At 44.5% G+C, this 14,122-nt stretch overlaps 1 protein-coding gene across 1 annotated transcript; it reads left to right on the top strand.

Annotated features, from left to right (window-relative positions):
- Window positions 1–11,230, top strand: LOC135713696 (HEAT repeat-containing protein 6). Its single transcript, XM_065236892.1, has 5 exons — window positions 1–165; window positions 1,462–2,326; window positions 2,384–3,499; window positions 9,855–10,018; window positions 10,079–11,230. Exons 1-5 carry the CDS (start codon window positions 13–15, stop codon window positions 11,120–11,122), a joined length of 3,342 nt encoding a protein of 1,113 aa, XP_065092964.1. The 5' UTR covers window positions 1–12; the 3' UTR covers window positions 11,123–11,230.
- Window positions 11,231–14,122: the final 2,892 nt, after the last annotated feature.

The following is a 14,122-nucleotide window of genomic DNA, read 5'->3' as shown; positions in this document are numbered from 1 at the left end:
ACAACAATCAACATGGATCTCGAATCACAGTTTCTGAGTTTATCGACAAAATTTCTGTTTATCAACTGCGGCGGTCAGTCCAGCGACTATCGGAACGAGTTGAACACACTTCTTAACGAGTTGAATGGATTGGACTACAAAAATCAACAGATTTCAGACGTCAGGGTAAGTTTTTCCAGCGGCACATTGGCAGAACTTTTATTGTGTGTGTGTGTATTCAATCTAACCCCCACTGGCCGGCAGTGTTATTATGGAAGAACTCTCTACAATGTCGCATTTATGGTCATTGTAGACAGCTTTAGTCTGGGAGTTCGAAGGTGATTGCAGATCCAGCAACCCATTTCAGACTGTCCGGAGAGTCACTCCCATTCCGAGGTTACTTTCACTTACAATAAGCCCCGCATGTATGCATCACCGTTATCAAATGGATATTTATATTACATACACGCTTCCAGGTTTGAAAATATATTTTTTCAAACCTGGCATGTATTTAGTTTATTTTTGATATATATTTTTTTTTATAATTGGAAAGCTCTCACCATATTCTGCTCTTCCGCCGTCGTTGATTACTTCCTTTGGAATCCCTTGGACTTTTTCTCTAACGCTTCGTATTTCATTCCGTGCTTCACCGGCAATTTCCTTCCGTAGATCGTCCTTGGTTGGTTCTAAAATGATTCCGCCTTTTTTGGTCGGCTTCATTGAATTGAATTGAATTGCCATGGTGATCTGGGATGAGGCTCACGTCCAAAGTCGCTGTTCCACCAAGCGCTCCGTGTGCGAAAAGAGAATGAAAGACATACGAAAGGGATCAGTTTCAAGAAGTGACAGTTTCATCAGATTCCCCAACTAACCATAGTCAAGCAAAGTAAGAATATACAAGCTATATTGCGACTATATGGTTACTTGGGTACTCATATGGCCGTCAGAATGGTTCATCGGTTACGAAGTGAATATTTCTGAAAGTGATGCGTTATATTTCTCAATGTTTTGATTTTATCCTAACGTTACCTCCATGTTATATCACAGACAAGCAGACACAACACATTGAACATTTATCATTGTAAACCCTACTGCCATCTGTCGTATATACTTTGATGGGCAATACACTCAACAGATGGTTGTAGTGTGTAAACGTCAAACGCTAGGGAATTGATTTTGTGCACCACAGGTGGCGGTACTACCAACTAAGAAACATTTAAATTGACCGTTAAAAACGATTTCGATGGAGGTTTTAAGAATGTTATGTCTGCTTGTCTGTGATGATACCTTCACTATCGCAACTTCGGGTAATCTGCGAAAGTATTTGCATTTTTTTCTCAGGCACTTTTGATCTAACTGCAATTACTCTCTCATACACGAAATGTGCCACGACCAAATTGGCACAACGACGCCCTATACGCTCTCTGACCGAAGCGCAGGGACATTGGCAGATCTTTTGATTGTATACGAAAATGCTTTCAGGCACCGGTTCGGCTGGTGGAGTCCTTCGTCAATATTCCAACGAACGAGGATACACTGATCGTGAAGGCATGCTGCCTGACGAAGACGCTGATCATTAGGCAAAAGATCACGATTCCGGTCAATGTGGCGACGGTGCAGATCGGGTGGTTGCTCAAGTGCTTGGAACGGTGCTTCTATCAGGTGGTATGTGAAGTGCTGGGAACGTTGCAGGTCTTGCTGAAACATTGCGGTGAACATGTGGGGCTGTTTGGGGAGTTTTTGGTGTCGAGCAATGGAGTGCTGGTGAATCTGCTCGCGGACCCGGACTACAGAAAGGTGGATAGAAGTAGGACGTACGATAGTAGTTCGCCAGGTGAAATCTACCTTGCGACGATGCTTTGCCTAGAAGCGTTTCTAGTTTCCTGTGAGGGAAATCCAGCGATGGAAATGTATCTCCCCGTGATAGGCGATGCTATAGTATCGTTGACGTTCCGGGTGAAAAGTGATTGGTTGCCGGAAGTTTCCTTCTATAGCTTGATGATATCGGCTTTGAACTGCTTGAGATTGGTTTCGACTCAGCAAGAAGATTGGCTCCGTGAGCACCTGGGCAAGTTACTGGGTGTATCAAAGGCGTACATCATGTATGGAATTCCCGGAATAAATCAACTGGCGCCACAGAAGATTATGGTTTCACAGCAGGGCGTTCCGGAGCCGCAGCATATTCCCATCAACAAGGGTGGAAAGGTTCCCAAGACGAGGAAAACACGGACGATTGGCAAAGGGAAAGGTAGTAAGGGTGACACTAGGAAGGCAGCAACCAAAACTGGGTCCATCTGGGACGAAAACAGTCGGCAACCGTACTCGGAACAGAGCATCGAGTTGGACAGTAAGTAGATTCATAAGTATGGAAAATCAGGACACTAATCAATTTGTCTTCTTTCAGTGCCAACGTTGGTACCTACTATTAGCAGTTCCTACCGCACTAGCGATTCGGACTTCTCCGAAAGTGAAACTTCTCGGGCTCAAATCGATCGTCACAAGCTATCCAAACTGCGACTGTCCGCTCTCACACTGATCAGTACCGTCGCTCAAACAGTAGAGAAGAAAGTTATGTTCGGCTATTGGCATGCTCTATTTCCCGACGAAAGCCGAACACCAGCGACCGTCTCTCTGTTGAACTGTGTCCTGAAGGACCCCTCTCCAAAATGCAGGATAGCGGCCATTCAGGCAATATCGTTCTTGCTGTACAAATCGAAACCGTTCCTCATTCAAGCGGAAAGCAGCAAAAAATGCTCCGTTTCTTTCACTCCATTCTCGGTCGCTCTGGGGAACATGATCACCGAAATGTACCAAATGATCACCCAGGCCCTTGCGGACGAAAGCGATTACTCCGTCCTAACGCAGATTCTAAAATGCCTAACGGTGTTTATCCAAGCCACCCCGTTCCACCGACTGCAGCGTGGCATCGTAACGAAGTTTGTCCGATTTGTCCGAATACTGACGAGGCACAAGGATCCTACCATCAAAGTTGGCGCCCTGATGGTGATGGGCTTCCTCATATCGGTCAGTGAAATAACATCGGAGATTTCCGAGATCGTCGGAATCCCGAAGACCGAAATTACCAACAAGAGTAGCGAGACAAGGAAGAAGAACAACACCGAAGCTTTGAGCGTCCAATTCGATGACGAGGAGGAAGAGTTGATGCAATCTGACGAAGAACTGGAACCATCAGCTCAACTGGAAACTCCGGACGGTGACGGCTCGACCTCAAATGCCCCGAAGATATCCTGGTTGCTACAGATAGCCATGGAAAACCTAGGCGTAACAATCAATGAGCACAAGGTCGCCACTCCGTCGGTGGTGATGCCCGTCCGTATGGAGTGTCTTCAGGTGCTGTCGGCAATGACTTCGCACTATTCGCTGCTGGCCGAGCATCTGGCGCTGGTGTCCGTTGCGTTGAAGAACTCCTTCAACGACGCCATCCCGGAGATTAAACTGTACTCGGGGCGGGTTCTGGATTTGCTGGGACATGCCATCAACACTTCGCTGCTGCTGAAAGGTGAGTCGGGATGGTTGACTTGGTGCAGTTTGCCCTGTTCAGTGTTCAATTTCTATTTCAATACTGTCACGTAATCGATCAATGATCAATTTATGATGCTAGGCATTGAATTATGCGTGTACACGGCGAATGAGAACGACCCAAATTTGAGTTTAGTTGTTATTGTTATTGTTGTTATTGTTATTGTTGTTATTGTTTATTGAAAAATTCAACTGACAATTACTGTCTAAATGAATAAAACTTAAACTAAATAGTTACGGTCAACGGTACGGAAAAGGCCAAGTAGCCGATGACGAAAAACGTCAGCTGATACATTGAAGTCGAACATATAAAAAAGTTGTTGAATTGCCGGCTGATTGCTCGAATTGGCTCGTGTTGTGTATAATTCCGGCTCCGTGGTTCCAAAAACAGAAAGTCGCGTTGACGAAGAGACCTCGCAGGGGCATACATATTTAGCTGTGACAGCAGTGTTGGGCAGTCAATGTCACCTGTAAGCAGCTTTCCAGCGAACATAGCTTGAGCGACCGTCCGTCTCACCTCTAATGGCTCGATTCCCAGGAGACGGCAACGCTCCTCGTACGGTGGCAAGTTCGTTGGGTCACGCCAGTTGAGGAAACGAAGAGCATATCTCACAAACTTGCGTTGAACGGATTCAATTATAGTGATCCAGCTAGCATGGAAAGGGCACCAAACAACTGAACTTGACTCCAATAAGGATCGCACAAGCGAGCAGTAAAGTGACCTGAGACATAGCGGGTCACGAAACTCGTCGGCAATTTTGAAAATAAAGCCCAATTGTCGATAAGCTCTGGAGATGATGTCATTGTAGTGGATTCTGAAAGTGAGTCTGCAGTCCAAGGTAACGCCGAGATCCTTTATGTGCTCTACACGAGCAAGACAGCGTCTGTAAAGAACATAGTCAAACATGATTGGTTCGATTTTTCGGTGATAGGAAATAATGTTACATTTTTCTATGCTTAGACTCATCAAATTTCTTGAGCACCAGTCAGCAAAAATACCTAACATATTCTGGAGATCCCAGCAGTCCGAGAGGCTTTTAATAATTTTGTAGATTTTCGTATCGTCTGCATAGAAAACGCGACATCCTGATGGTATCAGCAAGGCGACATCGTTTAAAAAGATCGAAAATAGTAGCGGTTCTAGGTTACTGCCTTGCGGGACTCCCGAGTTGTTTGAGAAAACATCCGATTCAGACGCGCCAATCTTGACATGTACATAGCGATTCACCAAGTAAGATCTGAACCAATCCACAGCAGTTGACGAGATGCCAAGTATCTGCAGCTTGGCCAGCAAGATATTATGGTCCACCGTGTCAAATGCAGCTTTTAGATCCATATACGCAGTATCGACTTGCCATCCTGAATCCATGCATCGCAGACAGTTAGAAGTGAACTGCACCAGGTTCGTGGACACGGAGCGCTTCGGGTAGAAACCGTGTTGTTCTGTATCGATATAATTTTTGCAGCGTGCGAACAGAGCACCATTTATGATAATCTCGAACAGTTTTGAGCAGGCACACAGGGAGGTGATTCCACGATAATTTATGACATTCCGTTTATCTCCTTTTTTGTGCACTGGGAACAGATAAGAAAGTTTCCAGCGGCAGGGGAACTCACATTGCTGTGCCGAGAGATTGAATAGCCTCGCAAGTGGAAGGCAGAGATTGGCTACACAACGTTTTAGAACTGATGACGGAATGCCGTCAGGTCCGGAGGCGAACGAGAGCTTCAGTTTGCGTGTTGCGGCTATCACCATGTCTTCTGAAATGCGTGGAATAACGAAACTAAACACATCACGTGGCATCCCAACAGCAGCATCCAGCACTTGTGTTGGCGAAGCGGAGAAATCGTTGAATACTTGCTTGAAATGACGAGCAAACAAGTCGCATTTTTCTCTTTCACTATTAGCCGAGTCATTCCCGAGAAACATGGAACAAGGCAACCCAGATTCCTTCCGTTTTGAGTTGACAAACGACCAAAAACTTTTCGGATTCTTGCGAAGGTTCGCTTCCGTGCGTCTCACGTGTCGATTATAGAGAAAACGATTGTAATTTCGATAACTACGACTCGCAAAATTGAACAGTCGTTTGTAGTACAGCGAGCGAGAGTTACAATACTTTCGGAGGGCGGCAGAGCGTTGACGTTTTAGCACGCGTAGGCGTGGATTAGACCATGCAGGCTTTAGCGGAGGTCGTCGAGCTGGGACAATGCGGAAAATAGCATCTTCCAGTGCAGCACTGAAAAAATCCACTGCATCCACGCTAGGGGCAGTTTCGATAAATTGCCAATCAATTTCCGCAAGCGCATTGTTCAATGCAACATAATCGGCCCGCCGAAAGTCCAAAGAGTAGCACTCAGATGACGGCGTAAAAAGAATCGGTGCAGGTAAACTAAATGACACGACGAGAGCGGGATGATCGGCATCTAGATCAATCAGTGGCTCGACCGGCAAGGGAACAGAAGTGCCCGGTAGTGCGGAATCATTTGCCAGGACAAGATCTAGCAAACGTCCATTTCGGTTCGGAAAAGTATTCACTTGTGTGAACCCGTAAAAGTTAAAACCGTCCAAAAGAGCACAGCAAGCAACCGGCATATGCGAAAGCAGTGGATCAATTAATGGTGTGCCACTGTCTGTAAAGCGCCACTGCAGACCAGCTTGATTGTAGTCACCAAATACGAAAGCGGGAGAGCAGGGACTTAATTGTGATGAAATTGACCCTAACGATTCCACATGCTCACGGATGATCGTGCAGTCGTTTTTGCGGTCGGGAGGCAGGTAGATTGCGCCTACACTAAGCTTGGAAGTTCTACGACAATCCACAGCTGTTCCAGTTGACTGGAAATGGGTGACGTACTTACGTAGCTGGCTAGTCTAGTAGATACTGCAATCAGGACTCCGCCACCGCGCGATTTTTGACTGTTTAGGGCAAACCGGGCAGTTCTGAAGACGGAAAAGAGTGACCCGAAAAGTTGCGATGAGTAAATTCGGTCGTCCAGCCACGTTTCCGTCAGCACAATCAAATCATATTCGGCCTCCGCAACAGCCAGGAAAAACGAGTCGATTTTAGTCCTCAGCCCACGCACGTTTTGGTAGTAGATCCGGAGACCATTCGAGGAGCAATCACGGGAACTAGCAATACAAAGGACATCAGGTACCGAAAGCTCGGAATCGCTAACATACTCGCCTGAGGTTGCAGGCCGGAAGCCCCCGATACCATCTTCGACCACAGGACCGGTACGATGACGATGGCGGATGTCTGCAGCAAGCGCGACTTGGTCGGGAGGTTCGGAAGCTTCCTCAGTGCCTGTTTTAGGGTGTCCCGGATCCGAGGAAGAGCAGGTGGCGGCATAAACCTGCTGGTAGTTGGCAGGACGGATGCATGGACATGATGTGGCTAGTGTGGAGATCGCAGAACCGGAAACACAGCTAGAAGTTGAAGCGGTATCAGGCAAAGGAGAAGCTGAATCGTCAATATACTTGCCAGTAATAGCTGGTTGGAAGACCCCCGACCTACATCTACACTCAGGGCCGAGACGACTATGCAGAGCGCTAGCTGGAATAAGCGCGACTGAGGCAGAGAAATCAGGGGCTTCCACAGTGCTATCCACGATGCGTCTCGGTGGTGATGGTGGTGGTCCAGAAGCAAAAAAGGTAGCAGCATTATTCTTGAAGCGTTGCACTGGAACACGGAAACTGATCAGGCAAATGACTGTAACTAATGTATGCATACTTGCCTGACGACGCTGCTTGGGAGACCTCACCACCGAACTCGACCGCAGGGCCAGAACGACTCTGATGGCAGGAAATAGAACGGCTTTGATGGCGGGAAACAGCTAGCGCGACTGGATCGAGTGGTTCGAGGTCTCCCATAATGCGACAGGCAGTGCGTTCTGGTCTACAGCGCTCCAATTCACAACGCAAAATCCAATTCTGAATCAGCAGACTGGGTCTAGTCCGGAAATGGGAGTTGAGAACTCGGAAGGTCCCGGAATAGGAGAGATCGAGATGGTAGGCGTGTTCAAACGAGGCAACCACATGTTTTTTGAACCGTCTTCAAATTCACGGAACAAAATTCCTTTCGGCCATGTATCCGATCTAAGAGCAGCTTCGCGTAGTTTGGGATCCATTCCGACTTTGTACGAGATGAAGCTCATACGGCTGATGTCGGATCCTTTTTTGACTAGCGGCACAACCTTAATCGGATCTTCACACTGTACACAACCTTTGACCAGCTTCTCGATTGATTCAGATTTCACGCTAGGATGAATACGAGAAAGGTACAGCCAAAACAGCTCGGTGGGTTCAGGGACAGTAAGGACCTCGGTAAAGGCATTGTCGCCTGTTACTGCTTTAGAACCACCAACAAGTGGTTTGCTAGTGAGCGAGCCTTCATCGCGGCGCCGTTTTAATGGCGGTTGACGCATGAAATCGGAGTTTGTCGGAGTTGTCAATGCGATTCGTTTCGATAGCTGAGCGATCTGCTGTTCTTGTTTAGCCATTTCCTTCCTAAGCTCAGCGTGTGCGATTTCCTGTCTCTCGGTGATAGAATTAATCACACTGCCAAACGACGAGACGGCAGTTTTGAACCGAGCACATTTCATCAGCTTGGCGCACTCGTTACACATCCAAAACAGGTTCGGGCTAGTGTGGACAATATTCAAAAAAGCCTTATTCAGCTTTGTGCCGCCGCACTTTAGGTGAATCATCCTGTCGCAAAAAGCCATGCAGGAGATGGATTCTTCATCGCCTTTAACTGGTTTAGCGCATTGGTCACAGGCGAAAGTCATGCTGACTCAGCTTCCAAAAGTGATTTAGAAACAGCGGTGGAGATGCTCTAATACGCAAAGAGGAATTGGATTCTCAATATCGCCCAATGCTAGTCTGATATCGACAATAACACAACAGTATACACTGCAATATGTCCGATTGAATACCTTTTTCACTGTTTTCACAACACAAAATATGCTCTAATTAGACGATTATCGCAACGAACTGCACTTTCTACTAACAAACAAGTACAATATTACAGGTATACCGAACGGAAAAAAAAACGAATAACGGTAGCCCGTGTGATAAAAAATCGACAAATTTAGCAGTGCACAATCACGACGATGTGAATAACAACAACTGTGATGACAATGAGTTCGCTCATAATCGCCTAAACTGCAGGAACTCAGCGATGAGTAAATTTTCCTTGTGGTTTCCTATGGAAACCCTCAAAAATCTGCCGGAAAATGAGGAAATTGACGAAAATTTTATTCAGTCTAGGAGTAGTACTTTTCTCATATTGGGATTTTTTTTCCTGGAAAAACCAGGGAAAACATGAGGCAAATTTACTCATTGCTGAGTTCCTGCACTTTGTGATTTATGAGCTACCTAAACTCAAGTTTGGTGTGTTCTCATTCGCCGTGTACGGGTCAGATAGTTCAGTGCCAACATTTCAAAGGGGCGTAATTGCATTTGTAAACAATAGCTTTGGCCATCGATTTCTCGCGAATAAAAGCTCACCCATGAAAAATAATAACACCAACAGGTAGAGGAATGTTTCTTCTACCAGCTAGCATTGATATTTTGGAGGGGTGAGATCTCATTCGCGAAAAATTGACGGCTAAAGCCATTGTTTACAAAAGCAATTACGCCCCTTTGAAATGTTGGCACTGAGTTGTCGAATGGTTGTCCGTTTTTTGTATGTGGAAAGGTATCGCATTGGTGGCTGCTAGATGATTTGCAAAACCCGAGTAAAAATCATTATTTAATGTTTCGTTAAAGCATGTTATCAAGAATTAGAGATGCGTTAACCCATTTACGCCCATTGATCTATTTATAGATCAGTTACATTTTTGATTACTTTCGAGAAACAAGAGCTCAAAAGTTATCCTGATGATCCAGCCTATAAACAAAGGTTTTTTTTTATATCTTTATTAAGGACACTTTCAGCCCTGGGCTGGCTCGTCTCCCTAAACAATGGTGCTGTTTTCTGCAATATTGTTCAGGAGATCAAGACCTTTTGTATCGAGGACAGTTTAGTTCGGAGTTCTCTCGCTAGGCGGCACTAGTGTTCTTATGAATATCGGGTCGACATCTCGAGATCTTTGCTATATACTAAGTTTCTGTTTTCTGTATTGGGAGGAGGCGAAGACCTTTAAATTGTGAACAATTTAATTCGGAATTCTAGTGAGAGATGACAGTCTGATGTCTCATGAGCTGTACTAGATACAAATTTGCTGTTTTCTGTTATTATGTTCAGGAAGCTAAGACCTTTTGAATTGGGGACAGTTTAGTTCGGAATTATCGCACTTCCAACCACAGAATATCTTGCATTTCCTTTTTTCAGTAACGATCGACCAGGACGAGCTGAACGCTTCGGTAGACTTCTGGGTGACCATGCTACCGATCGTTACCGAGCAGATCCAGGACATTCAGCAGAACGCTTCCCTGCGCGGCATCTGCTGCGATGCATTGGGTAACTTGGGAGTGCACGTGTTCGAAAAGCTTCCTGTAAGTAGACTCGATCGTTGTTATGTCTCTTGTGCTCTAAATTCGAATTCATTCCCGCAGCGCGATCGACAGATAGTCCTCGTTTCACTGCTAACCGGTTGCACCTTCGACGAGGACAGTGGCGTAAGTTCGGCAGCCGTTCGGGCTCTTTCCGTGTACATTCTGTTTCCATCGCTGAGGGACAACATTTGCTACATTGAGAACACTATCGATGCTATACTGAGGATTTTGAAAGATCCGAACGTGGCCGCTAGAGTCAAAGCCAGTTGGTCTTTGGGAAACATTACGGACGCGTTGGTGTTGAACAATAGCGATCCGAATGTGGAGAAGGTCAGTAACGACATGCTGAAAAGAATATTGGAAGAAGCTATCGCGGCGGCCGGAGATAATGATAAGGTCCGTTGCAACTCGGTACGTACGGTTGGAAATGTTCTACGGATGCTGAAGGTGGAGCATTTCTCGCAACCTGTTTGGGTTGACTTGTGCCAGAAATCGGTGGAAAAGCTAGTCCAGAATATTATCAGCTCGAACAACGTAAAGGTCAAGTGGAATGCATGCTACGCGATTGGGAATGTGATGCGAAACGAGCTGATGTTCAACGAGGGAAGCAGGATCGATTGGCAGAAGCAGTTGTTCCCCGCTCTTTGTCAGATAGTGATCAATTCAAACAATTTCAAGGTGCGGATCAATGCAGCGGCTGCTCTTTCGGTGATAGACAGTCGATCAAATTACGGCAGTTATTTCGTGGAAGTGTGGAGCTCGCTTCTGAAGGCCTTGGAACAGTCGGACAATTTGGTCGACTACAACGAATACAAGCATCGAGATAACCTTCAGGAACAGTTGTGCCTTTCGTTGTCGCATTTCCTCCTTCTGGCTTCAAAGGAAGATCTACCGGCGATGGCCAATAAACTGCTGCCGCTGTTTGATGCGGTCAAGCAAAACTGGGATCGTGTTGTGAATAGGATACTGCCGGAGAAGTCGGCGAGACTTATGGAGGTGCACGTGAAGTTAACCGAGCTGCAGGCTGTTGTTAAACATCCTGAGCTAAGACGGGCCGTGGAGATGATTTTGAGTTGCTTCCACAATGGAGGGCATGGTTTCTAGATTTTATGGTGAGTCATAGTTTATGAGTAACTCGTTATTTATTATCTGTATGGATATGATTTACTTCCACGTACGTATCACAGCATTGTGACGCAAATATACCCTTTTCGCATATAAGGTTTGTTCTGATATCGTTTTCCGAATTTGAAAGAATTCCTTTAACTCTCGAATGGTATACGGAAATGGTCACGGAGCAATGCTCATAAATTAAGATAATTTTCCAGTTTTTCTCAGTCGATATCACATGGAGAGCGAATAGGGACAAACGGGAGCTAACGATGCCGTATAGGCACGTGATAACGAAGAAAGGAAACAATTTTCGGTTTCCCTCAAATTCGTAAGACACACGTACTTTGTTACTCACCCCCTGCGAGGAAAGAAGTAACGTAATAAAAGGAAAGGAAATGCATTACGTGTACCTACGTAGTTTGCGTTTTCGCTTATGCGACCTTCCAGATCGTATAATTTGATTGTTCTCGCATCTTTTTAGTGAGTATTCGAGCAACAAATTCTCAACAACAAATTAACCCATTTCAAATACCTAATTGACAACGGCAATTGCTTCTTTAAAATATTACTGACAACGGTAACTTTTTGAAGTATTGAACTATTTCTGTAAAATTCGGAAACAAATTGACCTATTTTCCAATGAATTCCGCGAGTGATTTGGAAGTTCTTAGATAATGTTTGAAGATATAAACTGCCGCTATTCGCATAACAGTCCTATGTAGATAGGAAATCCATAGGACATGGGACTGTTATGCGAATAGCGGCAGTAAAGGATCCAAGTAATGAGCGCAGAAGTCTAACTCCCCCCATCACAAAATATTGTTCTAATTATCAAGCAGTCACGAAAACCTACATCTGTGTCAATAATCGATTTACTCGATTTCAATTGAAAGCCCTCATCGACATGATTCAGTACGTATGTGGGTTCTCAATCATTATTGGACTTGAAAACTGAGTTAGATCCAGCTGTCCCCCAGGAGGCAAGCAGAAACTCATGCGTGCTTGCTACCATGTCGATTATCCGACTCCCTTAGGGCAACATATTTGAAACTCTAATAATCATCCACACCGCGAACGGCACTCAGCTTGAAGATGTGTGAACATATAAAACTATAGGATAATATTATTCTACTTTTTATAGGGGATCGGAATGAGGGAGGAGAATCTGTTGCTATTCACTGCGTGACCCTGCTACCCATCGCCCTAATGCTACTTCAATTTCCTCGAAAACATACCGAAAAATTGAAATTAAAATGAAAAACGCAGACCAAGAGTGAAACGAGACACGTGCGGCAACATTTGTTCAAATAAAGGCAGGGGGACGGAAAATCCGTTCCCGCTACACAGCGTGAACCCTCCGAACTTTAAGCCGTCATAGACAGCGTTATTTATGGTTCCAAAAATTTGACTAATGATGCTACCGTTTCCCTCGTTGATCCTGTACCTATAGCCGTTCGCGACCGCCGCGCCATCAATGATCGAAATCGGAAGCAAAATCAAGTAATCATCCTTCCCTTGAATGATTACAGTGTTCGTCTTTTCGTCGCTGGTTCTTCCTATCAAGGTTATCCTAATCGACGCTGGAATGGCCTTGAACCACATATTTTCGTGGTTAATCACGCGAAAAAAAAAAATGCTGACACGAACAAAATAGGAGATGGCTTTTTCCTGCTATGGTAGCAATGGAGCACGCATTTTTTATCCGGCTCCCCTCCGTAAATAAGGACTAATCATCACCACGTTGTCGGTGTCGTTATCGTGATTCGACGTTGACGTTGGTACGAACGAAGCTTGTCCTTGTTTTATTTTCGCTAGAATCTCCGTTCTTCTTTCTACGCAGTGATTCCAGGAATGTCCTTTACAGCTAATGAGAGTTTCCTATATTAAACTGATAGTAGATTTTCATTAGCGAAGAGGGTGAAATATGCATTTGACTTTTAGATAAGTTCAATGATTGTATAAAATCCCATGCGTCTTTATTATAGGACCAACCCTCTGCTGTGATGACCGGTTGGATTCCAATTCAGCGCTTGCTTGCAAATGCCGTTTCCGACACTTCGTAGTGTATGGCCGACCCATTTTTTTCTGTTGCTATCGGCTTCCTATGCAAAATACAATGGGACTCTGCATTCGCGATCCAGTTGTGAGGCCACCATGCAAGAATTATAATGCCGCTGTGATGAGGATCTTTAAAGTAAAGACATTTTTACCCTTCTTACAAAAACGCATCAACTGCCAAACGAATGGTACCATGGTCCCATAGAACGCTATTGAATATCTCTTTGAAATCGGTCAACTGGTAACAGAGATATGGCCGGAACATGTTCCGCTGAATACGGGCCTTGGAGTGACCTGAAACGTGAAAACCATTATGCGACATGCGACACCTAAAAAATATGGGAATTCGAAAACAAGATCAACGGTGGCCACATTGAGTGTCCAGACATGTTCCGGTTAACCCCGGAGAAGTGACCAGTTAACTCAAATTAACAAAAGAATTCAAAAACTTGAATAGTTCCAGCAAAATAGCGAAACAAAAATATTGTTGAATCGACCTTAATTGTTGGTTATTGGCAATGATTCACATTTTGGCTAAAATTTGGCTATTTTGAATCTTGTAAAAAATTTAAAATAGCGTCCTTGAAATTTTCAAAAAACTGTAGCACGGAAACCGCATTTATGATGTCTAATAACGTTTGAGACGAAGTTGTACAGAAAAATAATGCCTTTCATGTAAAAATATACCAAAAATGTTTTATTGACTTTAAATAAAAATAAAAATAAATTAAAATCCAAACAATTTCCATTGCTCCATTTTTTTTTTACCAAAGAAAACTTATGCAAATTCTAAATTTTTGGAATGTTTAAAACGAAGAGCACTTGAAAACTGACAAAAATCGTCGAACAAGAACTTTTGGTTAAATTTTGATCTTTTGGTCAGTGTTCATAAACATTTCAAAAGTTTGCATTTTTCATGGGACTTTTTTATTT

This window comes from Ochlerotatus camptorhynchus, unplaced genomic scaffold (genome assembly GCF_037179485.1).
Source record: "Ochlerotatus camptorhynchus isolate MF236.1 unplaced genomic scaffold, CSIRO-AGI_Acam_v1.1 ptg000577l, whole genome shotgun sequence".
NCBI classification, from domain to species: Eukaryota; Metazoa; Arthropoda; class Insecta; order Diptera; family Culicidae; genus Ochlerotatus; species Ochlerotatus camptorhynchus.
The sequence above is the reverse complement of the archived record's forward strand: the minus strand, read 5'-3'. Positions and strand labels throughout refer to the sequence as shown.